At 41.7% G+C, this 22,389-nt stretch overlaps 1 protein-coding gene across 10 annotated transcripts in view; it reads right to left on the bottom strand.

Moving 5' to 3' along the window:
• Window positions 1-379: 379 nt before the first annotated feature.
• The window catches only part of ZNF605 (zinc finger protein 605), a 32,310-nt gene continuing 10,300 nt past the window's right edge, over window positions 380-22,389 (bottom strand). For all 10 annotated transcript variants that reach the window (XM_015475440.2, XM_015475441.3, XM_002694442.7 and 7 more), the window contains 3 exons: window positions 9,184-9,304; window positions 8,854-8,946; window positions 380-5,434 (listed from right to left, as the gene is read on the bottom strand). In XM_015475440.2, coding sequence (XP_015330926.2) covers window positions 3,639-5,434; window positions 8,854-8,946; window positions 9,184-9,304 — 2,010 coding nt within the window. In that variant the 3' untranslated portion in view covers window positions 380-3,638. The remainder of the gene's footprint in view (window positions 5,435-8,853; window positions 8,947-9,183; window positions 9,305-22,389) is intronic.

Genomic DNA, 22,389 nt, shown 5'->3' on the forward strand with positions numbered 1-22,389 from the left:
TTACCAAGCGGCTCAGTGATAAAGAATCCATCTGCCTATGCAGGAGATGCCGGTTCAATCCCTGGGTTGGTAAGATCCTCTGGAAAAGAAAATGGCAACCCACTCCAGTTTTATTGCCTGGGAAATCCCATAAACAGAGGAGCCTGGAGAGGCTACAGTCCATGGGGTCACAAAGAGTCACACACACACATGAATCTATACCTTAAGAACCTCTGTTTTAATCTTAGGAAAGTTGATTTTCAATTTGGCATGGTGTCTGTGATGGAATCTAGTATGGAGCCTTTAAAGAGGTTCTCTGGGGGTGATTCTGAATCCTGAAATGGGAAATCATGTGTATAGATGACAGACTGTGAATTATACAGAATTAAAAAAAGCCAAATATGGAATAAGAGTATTTTAATTGCACAGCACAAGTTTTTAAAATAAGAGTACAGGGAAGTACAGTACATTATTCCTTTCTTTCTTCACTCAGTAATGAGTTACCTTTTTCTTGCCCATACATATTTAACAAAAATAATAATGCTTTCTTGTAAGGTCAACCAACCCAGAGGTAGCACAAAGACCTCATGATGTTCAGTCTATTGCTGTGAGACCACCGGCATATGGAGCAGATGGTAACAATCTCCAGAGTCATTTATGTTTGCAGCAAAACAAAACACACAAAGAATTTATAATTTTTTACTGAATTATTAAAACACAAAGAGAAAATACTGATCTTGAGTGTGAGAAATCTCAAAAGATGTCAGCCTATGCCCCATGGACCAGTAACTGATACTCAAAATTTGGTCAAACGTTCATCATTTGTAACAAACGTTATACTTAAAATGATTAACTCAAGAATATTTAATAAACAAACTATTTACAGAAGTGTGTCTAGAATTAAGAAAATCAACCAGGGATGGTGAAGTCCCCAGAAGCAATTAACAACACCCTTATGTCTGATGAGCAGGGGGAGGGTCTGTGGTGAACATAGGAGCTTCAGCCACATGGACAGACACCCCCAGATGTGTGCCAGCAGGAGAGAAGCAGGGGTGACACACACCTCGCCTCTCCAAACCTAAGCAGAAATCCTAGGAAGCAGTGCACTCCCTCTGGGCGTACAAAGAAAGGAGGAAAATGGTGTGGACATGGAGAACACTCAGAGAACATGAGCACATGTACAGATCCATAACACAGACACTTTTCATCATATAGCTGCTAAAGATACAAGTCATCCCACATCTCTGACTCAGACAACACAAGTCTCTTCAACTATTTTTATAGATTCATACTTAAGTACTACTGTAGCACTTTACTTCTAAGTAGATCTTAACCCAAGGTATGCTGTCATTAGTTTGGTTTAAAGCAGTTCATTACCTTTTTAAGGAATTTTAAAATAAAGACAAAAATCTTTCATATTCACCCATGCATTCACCATTTCCAGAACCTTTCATTTCCAGAGTGGTGTTTTCCTGCAGTCCCCAAACTTCAATGTTTCCTGAAGGCAGGAACTCTCTCTGATTTTGCTTTTTTGAAGTCCTTTTTGGTTTCGTTTTTGACAGGCAATTGAACTCCAGGCTGTGGGGCAGGGGAGGTTCTTTATTTTCTTTTGTAACTTAACAGCGTCATTCTGTTGTCCTATAGTTTGCATAGTTTCTGACCAGAAGTATATTGTAATTTTTTGCTCTGTGGGTGTGTCCTGTCCTTTTTTCTCCAGGCATTTTACAATTGCTCAATTAAAAAAAATTTTTTTTGACTGGGCCACACGTCATGGGGGATCTGTTTCCCACAAGGGACTGAACCTTCACTCCTTGAATTGGAAGGCAGACTCCCAGCCACTTGGCCACCAGGGAATTCCCAACAATTGTTCTCTTTAACTCCAGTTTTCATCAACTGACTGTGATGTCCGTTGGCATCTTTATGTTTCTTCTGTGTTGGGTTCTTTGAACTTCTTGAATATGTGCGTTTATACTTTTCATCATATATGGGTATTTTTCAGCCATCATTTATTCAAATCCCTTTTCTGCCGCCTCTCACCTCTCTCCTCTAGACCTTCCATTACATGTATATTACACCACTTTTAACTAATTTCCTGTCCTCCTTTCCCCCCACCCACAGTGTTTTTCTCTGGGTATATCATTTGATAATTTTCATTCTTACTCTTCAGATTCATTGATTTCTTTCCTTCTTCTATGTCTAATATGTTCTTAATTCCAGTTGGGTTTTTTTATTTTTTATTTTTCAGAGTTGTTCTCAACCTGAGAAGTTCCATTTGAGCTTTTAAAAGTGTATCTTACACTCCAGGTTTCATCAAATTTATGTTTTCTTCTACTTTATACTTACAGTAGCTATTTGAATATACTTGTCTACTACTTCCCATCAATTCAGTCTTTCCTCTTTCTATTGACTGATTTTTCTTGTAGTTACAAGTCATATGTTCCTGCCTCTTGGTGTGCCAGGTAAGTTTCTGGATGTCAAACACTGTGGGTCCAGAGTACCTTTTAATCTAGGTTAAGTGATTCTCCACTGTCCCCAAGACAACTCTGTTCTGGAAACTCCCCTTGATGCCCCTGTGCAAAAAGCTGCCTCCAAGTGGCTGGTGGGAACACAAACTGTCTCAGCCTGTGCTAAGCTCCAGGGCTTGTTCAGCTCCCTGCTACCCAGCTCCTCTCAGAGTCTCAGTTTTCTTCCACACACATGCAAATAAGGACTAAAGCCAAATACTCAAAGAGGGACTCACTGAGGATTTATACAGCCTCCTCTCTGGGGAGCTCCTTCTTACCCAGCACCCTTCACCTGCAAATTCTAGCTACCGAGGTTCCTCAAATGCCAACTCAGAAACCCTCTTCAGTTCAGCAAGACCATGTTCATTCAACTCCCTGACCTGCAGCCTTGACAGTGGCCCCCAGGTAGTAGGCTGGGCAGTCGTGGGGCTGTCCTTATTTTGTCCACCTCCTGCCAGGGATCATAAACCTGCACTTGACATATGTCTAAAAACCACTATTTCATAAATGGAGTTTCTAGCTGTTTAAAGCAGGAGAGTTTATGTGGTTCTTATTATACCACCCTAACAGAAAGCAGAAAGAAGTCTTCACACCTCAAACACAGCTACCACTTTAAAAATGCCTATTCTCTTACAAAAATTTATATACAATAAACATAACCTTCTTAAAGAATTATTTCAACAGGGATCATGCTTATCAAATTCTTCAATGTACTAAGACTACTCCTCTGCATGAGACCTATAGTATATAATACTCAGTTACTTCCTTTGTGTATGTATTATCTAGTGTACTCTGGGCTACAATTTCCCAATGAAATTTTCACTCACTTGTTACAACAATTGATTTTTTCTCCTGTTTAGGTCTTCTAAAATTTAATAGCCTGGCACTTTTGACTGAAAGGTCTATACTTAACACAATACTGATAAGACTTCCACACTGAGGAGCCATCAATATGCCACAAGTTGTGTTTCCTGGGAGAAGACTTTCCTATATCGTCTACTTAACAACAACAACAAAAAAAGGTTCTCTTTCTAAATTCTATGTGGTAAGACAGTCACTGCAGTGACAGAGTTTCTCTCCCATACATGTCCTTGGAATGTCAGGGACCTGACATCTGATGGCAGACTCCCCACACTCACCACATTCACCCCATGTCTACAGCATATGACTTCTCTGATGAATCAGGAGCTGCGCCTTCCTGTGGAAGACAGTCCCACATTCACTGCATCCATAGTACTTATCCCCTGTATGGATCCTCTGATGCCTCATAAGGTGTGACTTCCTAGTGAAAGACTTCCCACATTCCTCACATTTATAGGGTCTCTCTCCTGTATGAATTCTCTGATGTATAATGAGCTGTGCCTTCTCAAAGAAAGCTTTTGCACAGTCATTGCATCCATAGGTCTTCTCTCCTGTATGATTTCTCTGATGTTTAATGAGCTGTACTTTCTGAACAAATGCCTTTCCACATTCACTGCATCCATAGGGTTTCTCCCCTGTATGAATTCTCTGGTGCCTAAGAAGCTGTGGCTTCCAGGCAAAAGCTTTCCTACACTCACCACATTCGAAGGGTTTTTCTCCAGTATGGGTTCTCTGATGGTGAATGAGACTTGACTTCTCACTGAAGGTTTTCCCACATTCACTGCATTCATAAGGTTTCTCCCCTGTATGTGTCCTCTGATGGGACACCAGGCTGGACTTCTGGGTGAAGGCTTTCCCACAGGCACTACATTCATAAGGTTTCTCTCCAGTGTGAGTTCTTTGATGTGTCAGGAGCTGTGACTTTCCAAAGAAGGTTTTTCCACATTCAACACATCCATAGGGTCTTTCTCCTAAATGAACCTTTTGATGTTTAATTAGTTCTGACTTCTTAAAGAAGGCTTCCTCACAATTACTGCACTGATAGTTCTTCTCTCCCGTATGAGTCATTTGATGTTTAACAAGTTGTGGTTTTCTGATGAAGGCTTCACCACATTCACTGCATTCATAGGGTTTCTCTCCTGTATGGATCCTCTGATGCCTAATGAGGAGTGAGTTCCTGCTGAAGGCTTTTTTACATTCACTACAGGCATACGGCTTCTTCCCTGTATGAACCCTCTGATGAGTTATAAGCTGTGACTTCCAAAAGAAGGCTTTTCCACAATCACTACATCTGTAGGGCTTCTCGCCTGTGTGTGTCCTCTGATGTGTAATGAGCTTTAATTTCTGGGAGAAGACTTTCCCACAGTCACTGCAGCCATAGGGCTTCTCTATTGTATGGGTTATCTGATGTCTTTTAAGCTGTGACTTCCTGCTGAAGGCTTTCCCACAGTCACTGCAGCCATAGGGCTTCTCTCCTGTGTGAGTTCTCTGATGTAAAATGAGCAGTGATTTCCTACTGAAAGCTTTCTGACATTCCCCACACCCATATGGTTTTTCTCCTGAATGAGTCCTTTGATGAATAGTGAGCAATGACTTCTGGGAGAAAGCTTTCCCACAGTCCCGGCATCCATAGGGCTTCTCTCCTGTATGAGTTCTTTGATGTATAATGAGCTGTGACTTTTTATTAAAAACCTTGCCACATTCCATGCACAAACAGACTCCTGTGTGTGGTATATGGCTCATAATGAGTCCTGGCTCTTTACTGCTGACTTTTCTACATGTATTGCCATCAGAGTATTTTATTCCACCATAAGTTCTGGCAGGTTTAATACAAAATAATAATTTCCTATTAAGCTCATCAAGTTTCTTTCTTTCACAGTTACTTTTTGGAATAAGAAAATCAAAAGGATCCTTCAGACTTTTTTCACCTGTGCCACATTTATGGGATCTCATTCCTAAATGATCAAAGTTAATGCCTAAATGAAACATTCTCTCAAAGATGTCATATTCATGGCCTCTCTCCAAACTTTTAAGCTTGTCTTGATTATCCTGATGCCACATTTTGAGATTATTATCTAGCCAGACTTTTTCTAAAAAGGAAAAAATGAACCATACTGTGTAAATTTCCCTAATCATTAAGCTTATTGAACAAATCTTCGGAAATGGAGCATGAGCCCAGTCCATTAAAAAAAAAAAAAATCTCCCACATACAATATCTACTTATTAGGCTTTGAACTTTTTAATAGAAATGAAAACAGATTTTGAAATTACAAATGTTTATAAACACAAACTTTAAAATAAGGAAAAATGAAATATATTCAAGTGATCATGATGAGATAAAAAAGACAAGCAATTTCTAATCAAACACTGTGCTCATTCCACAATAACCTACTGATTATCTTCTATATGCCCAGACATTATTAACAGAAATCAGAAAAGGGCAAGTAGGTACTCCCATGAGGGAAGACTGAGTACTTCTGAGTATCACAGTATCAGATGTACTGAGTATCAAAGTGCAGAGAACAGCAAGATTAATACACAGTGCTGAATGTCACACAGGAAGAAACACTGAATACAATGACAGCAAACACAGGATATCAACTTTCATGTCTGAAAGGTGAGATATGTTAGTTTTCTGTACTATCAGTACATTCAAAAAGCATCCTCATTCAAAATCATCACCCAAATCACTGATATCTGCAATTTCACCATCATGAGAAATACTTTTTTGGAATTATCTAAGAGTTCTCCAGAGCTCAGCATCAACACCTTTATTAAGGTTTCTGATACTTTAATTGAATCATCATCTATATACTGAATCTGTATATGATGTAAATTACTCAAAACCACAAGTATACTTTGCATAATATTAGGACAGTTTTCTTTTTTACCCTGTAAGTACAGTTATCTGTGATCTCCCTTAATGATCTTTTAAGCTTGTTTACTTTATGATATTCTTTACTAAGAATGTGAGATAATTCTCCCAAGATGAAAAAAATACGGCAAGATCTCAAATATAAAGCAATCACTCTTTTTTTGTAGGATAATTTATCTGGGGAGGGAAATAGCCTCATCTAACAACCCTCAGATATATCAGAATTTCAGAGGAAGAGCTAACTAGAGCTGTGGATATGGAGGAGAAAAAAAAAAGATTCAACGTTTTGAGCTTCAGTGAGTAAAAGATGATAACACTGTTCATGGGCATTTTAAAGACTAGAGAGGGAAGTTAGATACCATTTATATAAGCTTCTCATATAAGTGTGAGACACTTATATGTCCTACAGACATATAAGTGTGAGATACTCTTTAAGAGTTTATAAAAAATTGTCTCATTAAATGTAAGAGTAAAGAAAAATAAATTTTAATTCAAATCAAGGAATAAGATTAAGATATATATCCAAACTAATAAATTAAATGATATAAAACCATACTGAGGTTAAACTGTACCAAAAAAAATTATTAAAGAAATTTTTAAAAAATCTTGGCACTTTGGCAAACACATAGACCATGTTTTACTAGTATCATCCTTGGTAGGGGTACAGGTCTGTTTCCCCACATCTCTGTTTCCGTTACACTCTGATTCATTCAGCCTTCATTTCATCCTATTTTTCATTTGATATTCCCACTTCCAGGCTCATGCCCTCCCAATTCTAGTCTCCACACATCAATCTTTATAAAATGTACTCTAACCTTTTGCTTAAACCTCTTGTTTAAAAACCTTTGATAAATCTGGGCTTTTAACACAGCATACACACCCCTGCATGCCTGGCTCCTTCCAGCCCTCAACTTCCTCTCACAACACTGGGCTCCTCCCTGCCCCCAGTGACCCCAAAAGCCTCTCCCTGCCCAGCTTCCAGTATGCCTATTTCATATCATTTTAAGGGCACACTAACAAACACCCTGTTTATTCTCTTCATAGCACTTATCAGATAGGTAATCACCTTACTTCTGTCTCTCCCACTGGAATGTAATGAAGGTAGGGAACAGGTTTGAGTTTTTCACTGATGTACTCCCACTACATAGTACATACAAGCCCTCTATACAACCCTATTCACTTATCATTAAACTTCTAAAGCAATTCCTTTCTATATAGTTAATCCTGATAATTAACTTTGCATTTTGACACAAATGTATTATGTTCAAACTGAATTATTTTATATTATCTTCTAAATTATAATTCCCTGGTCCTGCAATGTTATTTCATGACTCATACTTTATCTCAACTCCTCTCATTTCACAAAATAGCAGTGGTTCTAAATTAATGGAGGAACATAAAGTCTATCTTGACAGCTTTTCCAAACTACGCATACCCAGTCCTAATCATCCATGTGAATGGTGCCGACATCTGTAATTTGAAGTATTTTCCCAAATAAGATGAAACACTTACTTAGATGAAAACCTTTGTACTAAAGAAATTATTTGAAAAATAAGACAGATCCTGCTTTACCTGGCCTCACAACAACCAATTAATGAAATATTTAGTAATTACACAGCATAAATGTCATAAAGAACAGAGAATAATAAGTTAGTTACCATCTTTCTATGTAGGGAAAAAACCTCAAGACCTAATTAGTTAAGAAATTATAGATAATTATAGATAGTGTGTGATCAGACCCAAGTTCCTACAATACTGCTCAGTAGGTAGAGATTTCAGAAAAGGCTGGGAGTCAAGAAACACTGTGGAAGTGAAAAAATAGAGCTTAAAGAGGGGGAGGGTATCTAATTGAAAAAGTGTGCACAAAAGCCCACATGCAGAGAAACATGTGAAAGACACAAGGAAGGAATTACTTCAACTGGAGTCAATTGTGACCTCTGGGCACAGGAAAAAACTTCACAGATAAGATGCTGCCATACTGTGAGGGTCCTCAACTCAAATGGAGGTAAAATATATCACACAGCAAGTCTTAAACCCCCGCAGACCATTTGAAGGGATAAACAAGAAGCTTTAGAAGCTAAACATCAAAGGCACCAGAAAGATGCCCTGGATGCTGACCCTGAAGTTCTTATCTGCAAGGAGGCAGGAAGAATGCTTTTAGGCATTAGACTTCTATTCTCTGTCCATGGACTCACAGTCTACTCTATGTGAGTTTGAAACAGAAATTTGATAAATTAGGGAGAGAAAAGCAAAATAATAAAGGAAATTCAAAGGTAACAGCATCACCTAAAACAGGAAAAAATTATGAATTCTTAAAGAGGAGAAAAGAAGCCTACCTCTGCAGGTGGGACTGGGGCAGGAGAGAAGAAAAAGTCAACTGGGGAAACTCAAAGAAGGGTCTGATCAAGAATGCAAGGTCCTGAATGACTGTGCCACTAGAGGCACATTTCATTACCAGCTCCAAAGGGGACACATCCCAATGTGGAGATCAGGACACAGAGTCCTGAGTCAACTCCAAAGATGGAGAAGCTTTAACCAGAGTTATTTACAAATAACATTTCAAAAGTACCAATCTATCATCAAAAACCTGAGATTTAACTTTCGCTGTCTGCCACTAAACTGATTATTTCTCACCTGAGAAGTTTTGACTTAGGATTTCTTCATCTAATAACCATGGGTTTTCTTGCTCCAGCTTGAAGATCATCTCAGGTTTGATAACTTGATAACCTGTCAATTGGAAACACAGAGAGTCCCAATTGCTTGGGCTGAGGGGACTCTTAAATATGAAGACTATTTCACCTCAGAGGCTATAAAACAAAGAAAGCAAATAAAAACTTTTCACTTGGGTGTCAAAATCAAAGACTCTTTGACATGTGAAACTTAAATCCAAAGTCAGTAATATCTTAGAGGTATGTGCATATCCAGTTACCGGGTATGCACTGTACTACATGAGAATGTTCTTACCCAATAAAACTAGATTGCTATAGTTCTCCAACATCACGTCTCTGTACAAGGTCTTCTGAGTAGGATTAAGCAGCTGCCACTCCTCCAATGTGAAATTCACAGCCACATCTTCAAACGATATCTAAAAAAGTATAATCCCTGTTAAATCTGAAGTCATTCTCTTTGCTGAATGTAGGCTTCCTTTTCTACAGCAACAAGTGGCCTGAAAGCTGGACCCATGATCTCCAACTCCTGGAAATGTGCTTTTGTTTAACCCTCACTGCCCCACGTCCTGAATATGGGCTGGATTTATCAAGTCACTTCCACTGAATGGAATAGGGTAGAAGTAAGGGATCTCCCTTCCAAGACCAGGTTACAAGAGGACATGACTTCTACCTTGGGAACCCTCTCCTGCTCTCTTTCGGGAAGTCCAAGGGCCACATGGTGAGGCAGCTCTGTGTACAAGCCTACGTGGCAAGGACCAGAGGTCTGCCAACACCCATGTGAGTAAGCTTGAAGTGTGTGACCTTCATACCACAGCAATTCTCAACATTTTGAAGACAGGGTCGTGTGAGATTCTCCACTAGAACCAAATGGGTGAGCCACTGGCAGATTCCTAACTCACAGAAACTGAGATAAATGTTTAAACTTCAGCCACTGAGGTTTGGGATAATTTTCTCTACACAGTAAAATGATATCCTAATCTTGCACTATTATACTTTGAGAGAAAAACAAAAGAGTTATTAAAATATTCATCATTATGAATTCATAAACTTATCCACCCATCTACCCATAGGATAAGAAGTTGGAATAGGCTGTCTTTAAACAAGCAGTGTTTCTCAAAGAAGGTGCCACTGGGATTTGGGAATAATTCTTAGCTGGGCAAGGGCTTCCCTGAGAGCTCAGTGGGTAAAGAATCCACCTGCAATGCAGGAGACACAGGAGATGTGGTTCAATCCCTGGGTCGAGAAGATTACCTAGAGAAGGAAATGGCAACTCCAGTGGACAGAGAAGCCTGGTGGGCTACAGTCCATGGGTCACAAAGAGTTGGAGAAGACTGAGCGACTAAACCACTTAGCTGGGCACATTTGCCCCATGCGGTGCAAGGCCTAAGGGACAGGAATGGTTCTTAGTCACTGTCAGAACTAAAACCACATCTACCTTTCTAGAACACTCTGCTCCCTTTGAGCAGTACTGGTCTGAAGTAGGAACTAGCTATCCTTTAGAATGCATGTTTTTTCCAGCAATTAAGGGGCCTGCAACTATGCCAGGTGCTAGAAATATAAAGATGAGTAGAAAAACATCATATTCTCCTATACTTTTCAGTCTTTTCTGGCCAGAGGCAATAAGGCATTTCAGAGGCCATGATACAAGTACATTCAGGGTATGGGGATAAAAGGCAAAGGAACCAGAATATCCAAAACAATTTGGAAACAGAACAGCAACATTGCAGGACTCACATTACCTGGTTTCAGGACTTCCTATAAATGCACATGATAACAAGGTGGTATCAGTGAGAGGTTACAGATGTTGGTGACCAGAAAAGAACAGAAAGCCCAGAAGTGGACCCCCACAGGTAAGCTCCCTGGCTTTTGAGAGGTGCACATACAATTCCTCGGAGCAGGGAGTTTTCAGCACATGAGCTAAAGTAACTGGATACCCACAAGCAAAAGAACAAACCTTGATACACATTACACCTTACCAAAAAATCAACTCAAAAAGAATCACAGGGCTTCCCTGGTGGCTCAGTGATAAAGAATCTGCCTGCCAATGCAGGAGACACAGGTTCAATCCCTGATCCAGGAAGATTCCACATGCCATGGGGCAGCTAAGCCTGTGTAACACAAATATGAAGCCTGTACTCTAGATCCCAGGAGCTGAAACTACTGAGCCCACGTACTGAGACTACTGAAGTCTACAAGCCCTAGGGCTTGTGCTCAGTCATAAGAGAAGCCACCGCAATGACAGGCCCATGCACCATAACTACAGAGTAGCCCCGACTTACCACAATTAGAAAAAAGCCCACACAGCAACAAAGACCCAGCACAGCCCAAAACAAATAAACAGATTTTTTAAAAAAAAGGAACACAGACCTAAATATGAAACACAAAACAATGAAATTTCTAGAAGAAAACAAGAGACAACCTGCGTGACTGGATTTTGCAATGAGTTTTTAAATACAACACTGAATACACATGGTCCATTTAAGAAATAATTAATAAAACTGAACTGTTTCAAAATTAGTTTTTTTTTTTCTCTATGAAAGGCACCATTAAGAGAAAGAAAAGACAAGGCACATACTAGGTGGAAATAGTTGCAAATCACTTATCTGAGAAAGCATGTTAACGGGACTTAACAACACTAAAACTATAACATCATTTAAAAAATGGGCAAAAGATCTTACCATATGCTTCACCAAAAAAGATATAAGATTGAAAATATATGAAAAAATGCTCAATATCATCTGTCAATAGGGAAATGCAAATTAAAACAATAGAGTTGCTACTACATCCCTATCAGAATGGCTAAAATGAAAAAGTAACAGAACAGAACTGACAAATGACAGTGAGGACGCAGAGCTACAGCAACTCCCGTTCATGCTGTGGGAACACAGGGCAGGGACTCTGGACACTTTCATAGCTTCTCATAAAGTTGAACATACACCTACCCAGCAAGACCATTTGTAGGTATTTACCCAAATAAACTAAAAACTTATGCTCACCCAAAAACTTATGTTCAAACCTATATGCAGATAAACACAGCCTATTAAGAACTGGAGGCAACCAGGACGTCCTGCACCAGCAAACAGAGAAGCAAACCAGTGTCTCCACATATAGGACCTACTGTATGAAGCCATTCAGCAAATGAAAGGGGACAAACTGGGGCTTCCCTGGTGGATCAATAGTAAGGAATCCTCCTGCTAATGCAGGAGACACAGGTTCGATCCCTGATCCAGGAAGATCCCATATGCCAAGAAGCAATTAAGTCCGTGCACCACAACTATAGAGCCTGTGCTCTAGAGCCTGGAAGCTGCAACTGCTGAAGCCTGTGTGCCTAGAGCCTGTGCTCTGCAACAAGAGAAGCCACCACAATAAGAAGTCTTTGCACTGCAACTAGAGAGTAGCCCCCACTTTCCACAACTAGAGAAAAGCCTTGCAGCAATGAAGACCCAGCACAGCTGAAAGAAAAAAAAAGAACTCTTCCCTGAAATCCATCAGGGAGTTTGCATCTTTTGAAAAAGGGATAAACTACTGAAGAATGAGCAAAAAAAGTCAGTATGAAAGGTTATACACTCATGGTTACATTATCTAACATTCTGGCAAAGGCAAGACTATGGAGACAGAGAACAAATCAGTTATTGCCAGAGGTTAGGGATGCAAGAAGGTGACACCCAGGAATTTTGGGAGAGAGAGAACTATTCTGAGTCCTGACTGTGAGGTTAATTACATGAATTTATACATGTTTTAAAACTCACATGAGAATTCCGGCTCAGAATTTTTCAGGCTAAACTACAAGCAATTACAAAGGCTCTACCTGACAGGTTGTAGGGCAGGAAGTTGCCCTCCCACCCCAAACCCGACACCCAGCCTTAAGGGCGCCACCAGCTCCAAAGATAACTATACTGGGCCCCATTACTGAGTGTGCAACTGGCACTGATGTAGTATCTGTGTGCCCCTGCTGGCCTCCACCCCCAGCCGTGATGGAGACTGTGGAGACTGCCATGGTCAGGGTTGGAACACAGAGGCATGTTGGGGACGCTGAGTCTCTCGCCTCATGAGCTACAGCTGACCCCACAGCAAGCTTCAAACCCACATAAAACAAGCCCCCCATGGGGGTGACACATTTGGACGAAACCAAGTTCTGTTCCTAACAAGACTGATGTCAGCTGTGTGGATGCTCACCAAAGAGAGTCTGGAACTGCCCCCGTCCAAAGCAAGAGACATGTTCAACCCCTTCTGGATCCAGGACAGGATGCTGTGGAGACGGACACTGTCCCAGGCTGGGCCCACATGCGTGTGCTGCCATGTTGTCAGAACGGGCCAAAACATTGAGGAAAGCTGTCCCACCTTCCAGATGCTGGACAAGATGGAAAACACTGCCCCAGGACAGGCTCCTGTGCCAGGATGTACTCCACAGGTGGACCTCGCTGGGCTTCTCATCCCATCCAAAGGGTTTCACTGGACCCTGACACTTTCCTGGGGTCTGCTCTGGCCATCCTTGTGGGTTCCCCCAATGCAAATCACACTCTCAGGCTCCACCTGACCACATTTACTTCCTTTTTGGGTTTTGAATTCACTGCATCTGATCACAGCCCCAGATTTGCTGTGGGGTTCAGTGAGTGTCTTAATTAACAGTTTAAGGAGAGACATAAGGGGCTGATGAGAGGTCAAGGTAACCCCAGTCTGGAGCACAGAGCTCAGAAAGGCAGCCTGGGACCCAGTGCAGCAGCTCCCATGAGGGCCCTTCTCACTATGCTGGATGCCTGGAAAGGCTGTCTGCAATCACAGTCCTCCTTTCACAGTCGCTGATACCTCAGACTCTGTGGGAGCCACTGTGAGAGCCTTCCACTCCCTGCCACGCCGTCCTGAAGACTCAACAAGTGGGAGATCATGTAAAACCATTTTACTTTAATTTTTTTTTAATTTTACATTATTTAAGAAATTTACGCCATGCTGTGCAGTATGTGGGATCTTAGTAGTTCCCTGACCAGGCATCAAACCTGTGCCCCCTACATTGGGAACATGACTTCTTAACCCCTGGACTGCCAGGGAAGTGCCCATGTAAAACCATTTTTAAATCTTTTAAAATCTCAGGAGTTTCTGCTAACCAATTCTTAAACATGATCGCTCCACTTAAATTACATAAAAATATCTGCCCCTCTGTGTAGGGACAAAGAGTCTTTCCAGATAGAGTCTGGATAAAAACAGAAGATGATTTCTTTCAAAGTTTTGATTATCAAATGAGACACACTGATGATAACAGAAAAAAGAAAATAAAGCCCAGCACCAGGAGAGGCACAGGGGAGGGAGAAGTATATAAATGATCTTTGTTTTTCAGACTTGCTCCTAGAGCTTTCCCTTTCTCCTGGGGAAAAAAAAAAAAAAAAACAAGAAACAAAAGAAACGACTCCTGTGTTGCTCTGTCTGGATGCAGACTGACACCTTTCTGGCCTTCCTGTCCTGATGGGGCTGCTGGCCAGAAGCACAGGGTGGCCTTGGCCCGTGCACTTCCCAGACACCACCGCCTGGGTGCTGTTGCCACCCCATGAGGTGGGAGGTCCTGGACAGTTTGGAACTAAGCACCCCAGGCAGTCCCTCACAAACCAAGGACTGAACTAAATTATTCAGACCAGGCTGATGTCCTGGGAGGCCCACAGAAAGGCCCTGTTTAACCTCACTGCCTGATGAAAATGTATCCTGCTTGGGGACTCTGGGATTGCACTCCTAGTGTGTACCCCCAGCTATGGGAACCCCACTGTCTCAGCCCCGGCAGGTAGGCATTCCAGCCAGCTTCTACCTGCTTCCAGGGCTGTGCTAAGTGAACCACTGTCCTGTGCCAGATCACAAAAGACTCACAAAGCAACTCCAGAAGCCTCCTGATGGACTGAGACAAGCCTTCCTGATTCAGAAACAGCTAAGACCACCTGGGAGGCAGTCCTCATCATCCTGCTCCAGGGTCTTCCTCAGGGCCCTGTCTGCTGCTGCCCCAGGTTAATTCCCTGGTTCCTGTCTCAGTCCCTCCAAGTCTGACCTGCTCAGGTTCATGATGGGGGAGCCTGTTTCTCACTCAGGTCCTGAAAAAATTAAGCGGTGGAACAGAGGAGTCTGGCTCCTGGTTAAAAACCTACATGTGAATCCTCAGGTCTCACCACAAGTCACAAGGGGTTATCTCCAGGCCTCCTGGGTGATGCTGCCCCCACCTCCACCCCCAGACCTGAAGCACAACCTGTGCTCTCCCCAAGACTCGAGGGGTGAGGGGTGTACTATGTCTACCTGGAGCTTCTGGCACAGGCCTTTCTTGGGTACCTCGCTAAAATCCCCTTGTGGTGGCAGGGCAGAGTGGGATGGCAGGCAGGGAACCTGAAGACACTGTCCCTACTCTGACCCAGTATCCTGTACTTTCCACTCCCACCTCCTCTTCCCCTCCTTCTAACCCCCAAGTCCATAAACCTGCCGGAACCTTTTGTTCACGGCTCCCAGGCAGTGAGGACAAGACACCTCTACAACTGTGCTGAGCTATCCACACACGGTCAAGGCACCATTCACTCCTCAGGAAAAGGTAATGGGAAGTTAGCACCTTCATCAGCATCTGGTTCTCACCTGTGCCATCACAGCAATTAGAGGCTTTGATACCATCACCCTGATGCTGCAGTTATCAGCAGCTCAGCCCTCTCAGCTCTGTTGAACTCCTGACTCAGAACACAGCAGGAACAGGGAAAGGCCTACAGTAGTTTAAACAACAGAATTTTTAAAAGAAGAAAAGAAAGGGAGGGAGGCAAAGAGCATGGAGGTTAGCTAGGTGGATAGGAATCGCTTTGAAGAGACACTGCAGTCCTGTTTCTTGAGTCAACAAAGTCAGGAAGAGGGGTTGGGGAGGGATGAATTGAGAGTCTGGGGTTAGCAAATGCAAGCTATAACATACACATATATATAGGATAGATAAACCACAAGGCCCTACTGAATAGCACAGAAAACTATATTCAATATCCTGTGATAAACCATAACGGAAAAGAATATGAAAAATATGTGTGTGTGTGCGCATGTGTGTATGCACTTCCCAGGTGGCACTGGTGGTAAAGTGTCCACATGCCAATGCAGGAGGTGTAAGAGACACACTTTCGATCCCTGCATCAGGAAGATCCTCTGGAGGAGGGCATGGCAACCCATTCCAGTATTCTTGCCTGGAGAATCCCATGGACAAAGGAGACTGGCAAGCAATTGTCCACAGGGTCACAAAGAATCAGACACAACTGAAGCGACTTAGCACACATACATACATACACACATACACACACATACATATAAATGTGTAACTGACTCACGTTGGTGTACAGAAGAAACTAACACAACACTGTAAATCACCTATACACAGATCAAAAAAAAGTCAGGAAAAGGAGCTAAAAGCAGACATCTTCCTGTCCAGCTTTTGCCAACAGAAGCCAAAAAACTCCTAGCTAAAGTGTACTGAGGGATTCCCTGGTGGCCCAGTGGTAAAGAATCCACCTGCCAATGCAAGAGACATCGGTTTGATCCCTGATCAGGAAAAATCCCACATGCTGTGAAGCAGCTAAGTCCATATGCCCCAACTACTGAGCCTGTGCTCTAGAGCCTGGGAGCCGCAACTACTGAGTCCATGTGCCACAACTCCTGAAGCCCGCATGCCCCAGATCTTTTTTTCTTGTTAACAACCAAATCTTTTCTAAAACGAAGTTTAATAACTCAAGAATGTCTTTCTTATAGACCTGGGAGGTGTCTCTGAAATCAGCCAGGAAGACACATCCCTGTCTCCTGTTCTCTGGGAGAACAGCAGCCTGACTGGCCTGACTGGGGCATCTGGTTCCAAGCTGGAAAATTACCTCCCATCATAAAGATATGAGAAGTGTATTTTTCCTTTGGGTGAAGGAAAAAAGCTAATACAGTAGCCACTCCACTTCTCCTCAATGAAAGAAGCTACTGCAATGAGAGACCTGTGCATCACAACTAGAGAGCAGCCCCCACTCTTCGCAACTAGAGAAAAGCCTATGCAGCAATGAAAACCCAGCACAGGCCAAAATAAATAAATAAATTTTTTTTAAAATGTATTGAAATTCCAACTGAGAGAATATTTATGGAGGCCGTTTTAAGGTTTTGTAACAACCAATTCTGCAAGATGATTCAGGTTTTCTTCCCTAAAAGCAGAACAGAAGTAGGGTGTGGGCCCAGGCCTGCTGTCCACTCCCATGTCCTCCACCTACACTGAGGATCCCCGCAAGGAATAGCCCTCGGAAATATGTTCACCCATTCCAGGACGTCATTCACCACGACATCTACATAAACAGTTATCCAAGCATTTTCTTTACATGTAATCATCAGGAAATGTTTGCTTCTGCTAAGTCAGTAATAGTCTGCTTTCTGACAGAGAAAACCATGCAGCTATTCCTGTTTCTCTTTCTATGGCAGCTTCTGGGGACACTTAAGGAAGCTTGCGGCTCAATTCCAACAGTGCAGGGCCTTACTTCTCACATGTCTGTGTCCCAACTTCAAGATTTTTGTATGATTCTATGGTCCACCTTGTATTTCTTTTGACCACCTTCCTTTCCAAGTTTACGTTTTCTCTGGCTTTAATTTAAATGTATTTAAACCTTTCCTGTTGGTTGCAGAAATGCCTGGAAGGAAGATGGCGGAGGAGTAGGACGGGGAGAACACTTTCTCCCCCACAAATTCATCAAAAGAACATTTAAACACCGAGTAAATTCCCCAAAACAACTTCTGAATGCCGGCAGAGGACATCAGGCACCCAGAAAACCAACCCAAGTCTTCGAAAGGAGGAAGGAAAAAATAGAAAAGACAAAAAAAGAGACAAAAGAGGGAGGGATGGAGTTCCGTCCTGGGAAGGGAGTCTTAAAAAGAGAGAAGTTTCCAAACACCAGGAAACCTTCTCACTGCCGAATCTGTGCTGAGCCTTGAAAGCGCAGAGGGCAACATAACAGGGAGCGAAAATAAATAAACAATTAAAAACCGCAGATTACGAGCCCTACGGTAACTCTCTCAGCGGAGAAGCAGCACAGACGCGTGCACACGCCACTAGCAAGCGGGGGCTGGGCAGGGAGGCACGGCGTGGGCTGCATCGCTTAGTGTAAGGACCTGGCCTGAACACCCCGAGCACTATCTGAGTGAAATAATTTGGGCTGGCAAACCAGACTGTGGGATATCTACCATGCAAAAAGCCAGCCCTAACCTAAGACACTGCCAGGCCCACACACGGAACAAAGGACTGAACAGAGATAGCCGGCTACAGACCATCCCCCTCCTGTGACAGGCAGCCAGAGCCGGAAGGAGGCATTCGCAGCCCCAGAGAGACATTATCTATAAAACTGTAAGCAGGCTTCTTTGCTAACTAAAACTTCTTGGGGGTCTGGATGGTCAACATCTGTCTGAGAAGGTGTGCCGGTTGTACACCTAAATAACTGAGCTGTGGGGAGGCGATAAGTCACAGCAATCGCGCTCGCCAAACACCTCGTCACCTGAGCTGCTCGGACCTGGGAAAGGCACAAAACGCAGGCCCAACCGAGTCTGCGCCTCTGAGGACTACCCGAGTGCCCGAACCTCAGCGGCTTGGACCTGGGAGGTGCAAGCAGCCCAGAGCCTGCCACAGATGGTTCCTGGCGGAGCAGCCTAGAGCCTGAGCAGTGTGGGCAGGGAGGCTACACGCGCCGTGAGCGGGGGCAGACCCAGTGTGGCTGAGGCACTGCAAGCACATGCCAGTGTTATTTGTTTGCAGCATCCCTCCCCACAGCGCGACTGAACAAGTGAGCCTTAAAAAAAAAAAAAAAATGTCCTCCACCATCCACTTTGTGTCAGGGCAGAAACCAGACACTGAAGAGACCAGCAAACAGAAGAATCTATAACAGAGGGAACCGCCTTGGAAGCTACAGGCAAAGATTAAAACTCTGTGGTTAGTACCGACTATGTAGGAAGGGGCCTATAGATCTTGAGAAATATAAGTCGGACCAAGGAACTAGCCGAAAGTGAACTGAACCCACAATACCCACAACAAAACTAGAGAAAGTCCTAGATATATTTTTACTATTTTTACAATCATTCTTTCTTTTTTTTAAAGAATTTTAAGTCCTCTATTATTCCTTTAATTTTCACTTTTATAACTTACTATTACTTAGCAAAAAAAAAAAAAAGACCCTATTTTTTTTAAAGCAAACTTCATTTATATATTTTTTTATAATTTTTTGACTTTTTTTTTCTTCTTTTCTTTAACATTGCGTTTTTGAAATTCCAAACTCTACTCTAGATTTTTAATTTTAGCTTTTTTGTATTTGTTATCAATTTTGTACCTATATTTTTTTATATAACTTTTTTGACTTTTTTTTTTCCTCTTTTTCTTTCTCTTCTTTTATATAACATTGTATATCTAAAATTCCAAACTCTACTCTAGATTTTTAATTTATGCTTTTTGGTATTTGTTATCAATTTTGTACCTATACTTTCTTTATAATTTTTGTGACTTTGTTTTTGTTTTTTTTCTCTCTCTTTTCCTTCTTCTTTTCTTTAACATTGTATTTTTGAAATTCCAAACTCTACTCTAGATTTTTAATTTCTGCTTTTATGTATTTGTTACCAATTTTTGTACCTTTAAGAACCCAATCTTCAGTACTCATTTTTCACTTGGGAGCAAGATTACTGGCTTGACTGCTCTCTCTCCCTCTGGACTCTCCTTTTTCTCCACCAGGTTGCCTGTGTCTCCTCCCTAACCCCTCTCTACTCTACCCAACTCTGTGAACTTCTGTGTGTTCCAGACGGTGGAGAACACTTAGGGAACTGATTACTGGCTGGATCTGTCTCCCTCCTTTTCATTCCCCCCTTTTATCCTCCTGGCCATCTCTGTCTCCTTCCTCCTTCTTCTCTTCTCTGTATAACTCCGTGAACATCTCTGAGTGCTCCAGTTGTGGAGTGCACATAAGGAAGTGATTACTGGCTAGCCCACCCTCTCCACTATTGATTCCACCTCATCTCATTCGGGTCACCTCTAATTCCCTCCTCCCTCTTCTCTTCTCCATGTAACACTGTGAACCTCTCTGGGTGACCCTCACGGTGGTCATTTAACGTAGATTTTTTAACGTTTTTTTTAACATTTAACGTAGATGTTTTATCAGTGGTGCTGTATAGAAGGAGAAGTTTTGAAACAACTGTAAAAATAGGACCGATAACTGGAAGCAGGAGGCTTAAGTCCAAACCCTAACTCCAGGGAACTCCTGACTCCAAGGAACATTAATTGACAGGAGCTCATCAAACGCCTCCATACCTACACTGAAACCAAGCACCACACAAGGGCCAACAAGTTCCAGGGCAAGACATACCAAGCAAATTCTCTAGCAACAAAGGAACACAGCCCTGAGATCCAAGATACAGGCTGCCCAAAGTCACTCCAAAACCATAGACATCTCATAACTTATTACTGGACACTTCATTGCACTCCAGAGAGAAGAAATACAGCTCCACCCACCAGAACACCGACACAAGCTTCCCTAACCAAGAAACCTTGACAAGCCACCTGTACAAACCCACACACAGCGAGGAAACGCCACAATAAAGAGAACTCCACAAACTGCCAGAATACAGAAAGGACACCCCGAACTCAGCAATTTAAACAAGATGAAGAGACAGAGGAATACCCAGCAGATAAAGGAACAGGATAAATGCCCACCAAACCAAACAAAAGAGGAAGAGATAAGGAATCTACCTGATAAAGAATTCCAAATAATGATAGTGAAATTGATCCAAAATCTTGAAATCAAAATGGAATCACAGATAAATAGCCTGGAGACAAGGATTGAGAAGATGCAAGAAAGGTTTAACAAGGACCTAGAAGAAATAAAAAAGAGTCAATATATAATGAATAATGCAATAAATGAAATTAAAAACACTCTGGAGGCAACAAATAGTAGAATAACAGAGGCAGAAGATAGGATTAGTGAATTAGAAGATAGAATGGCAGAAATAAATGCATCAGAGAGGAAAAAAGAAAAACGAATTAAAAGAAATGAGGACAATCTCAGAGACCTCCAGGACAATATTAAACGCTACAACATTCGAATCATAGGGGTCCCAGAAGAAGACAAAAAGAAAGACCATGAGAAAATACTTGAGGAGATAATAGTTGAAAACTTCCCTAAAATGGGGAAGGAAATAATCACTCAAGTCCAAGAAACCCAGAGAGTCCCAAACAGGATAAATCCAAGGCAAAACATCCCAAGACACATATTAATCAAATTAACAAAGATCAAACACAAAGAACAAATACTAAAAGCAGCAAGGGAAAAACAACAAATAACACACAAGGGAATTCCCATAAGGATAACAGCTGATCTTTCAATAGAAACTCTTCAAGCCAGGAGGGAATGGCAAGACATACTTAAAGTGATGAAAGAAAATAACCTACAGCCCAGATTATTGTACCCAGCAAGGATCTCATTCAAATATGAAGGAGAAATCAAAAGCTTTACAGACAAGCAAAAGCTGAGAGAATTCAGCACCACCAAACCAGCTCTCCAACAAATACTAAAGGATACTCTCTAGACAAGAAACACAAAAATGGTGTATAAATTTGAACCCAAAACAATAAAGTAAATGGCAACGGGATCATACTTATCAGTAATTACCTTAAACGTAAATGGGTTGAATGCCCCAACCAAAAGACAAAGACTGGCTGAATGGATACAAAAACAAGACCCCTACATATGTTGTCTACAAGAGACCCACCTCAAAACAGGGGACACATACAGACTGAAAGTGAAGGGCTGGAAAAAGATTTTCCATGCAAATAGGGACCAAAAGAAAGCAGGAGTAGCAATACTCATATCAGATAAAATAGACTTTAAAACAAAGGCTGTGAAAAGAGACAAAGACGGTCACTATATAATGATCAAAGGATCAATCCAAGACGAAGATATAACAATTATAAATATATATGCACCCAACACGGGAGCACCCCAATATGTAAGACAAATGCTAACAAGTATGAAAGGAGAAATTAACAATAACACAATAACAGTGGGAGACTCTAATACCCCACTCACACCTATGGATAGATCAACTAAACAGAAAATTAACAAGGAAACACAAACTTTAAACGATACAATAGACCACTTAGACCTAATTGATATCTATAGGACATTTCATCCCAAAACAATGAATTTCACCTTTTTCTCAAGTGCACATGGAATCTTCTCCAGGATAGATCACATCCTGGGCCATAAATCTAGCCTTGGTAAATTCAAAAGATTTGAAATCATTCCAAGCATTTTCTCTGACCACAATGCAGTAAGATTAGATCTCAATTACAGAAGAAAAACTATTAAAAATTCCAACATATGGAGGCTGAACAACACGCTGCTGAATAACCAACAAATCACAGAAGAAATAAAAAAAGAAATCAAAATTTGCATAGAAATGAATGAAAATGAAAACACAACAACCCGAAACCTGTGGGACACTGTAAAAGCAGTCCTAAGGG

The sequence above is a fragment of the Bos taurus genome, chromosome 17 (assembly GCF_002263795.3).
Source record: "Bos taurus isolate L1 Dominette 01449 registration number 42190680 breed Hereford chromosome 17, ARS-UCD2.0, whole genome shotgun sequence".
NCBI lineage: Eukaryota > Metazoa > Chordata > Mammalia > Artiodactyla > Bovidae > Bos > Bos taurus.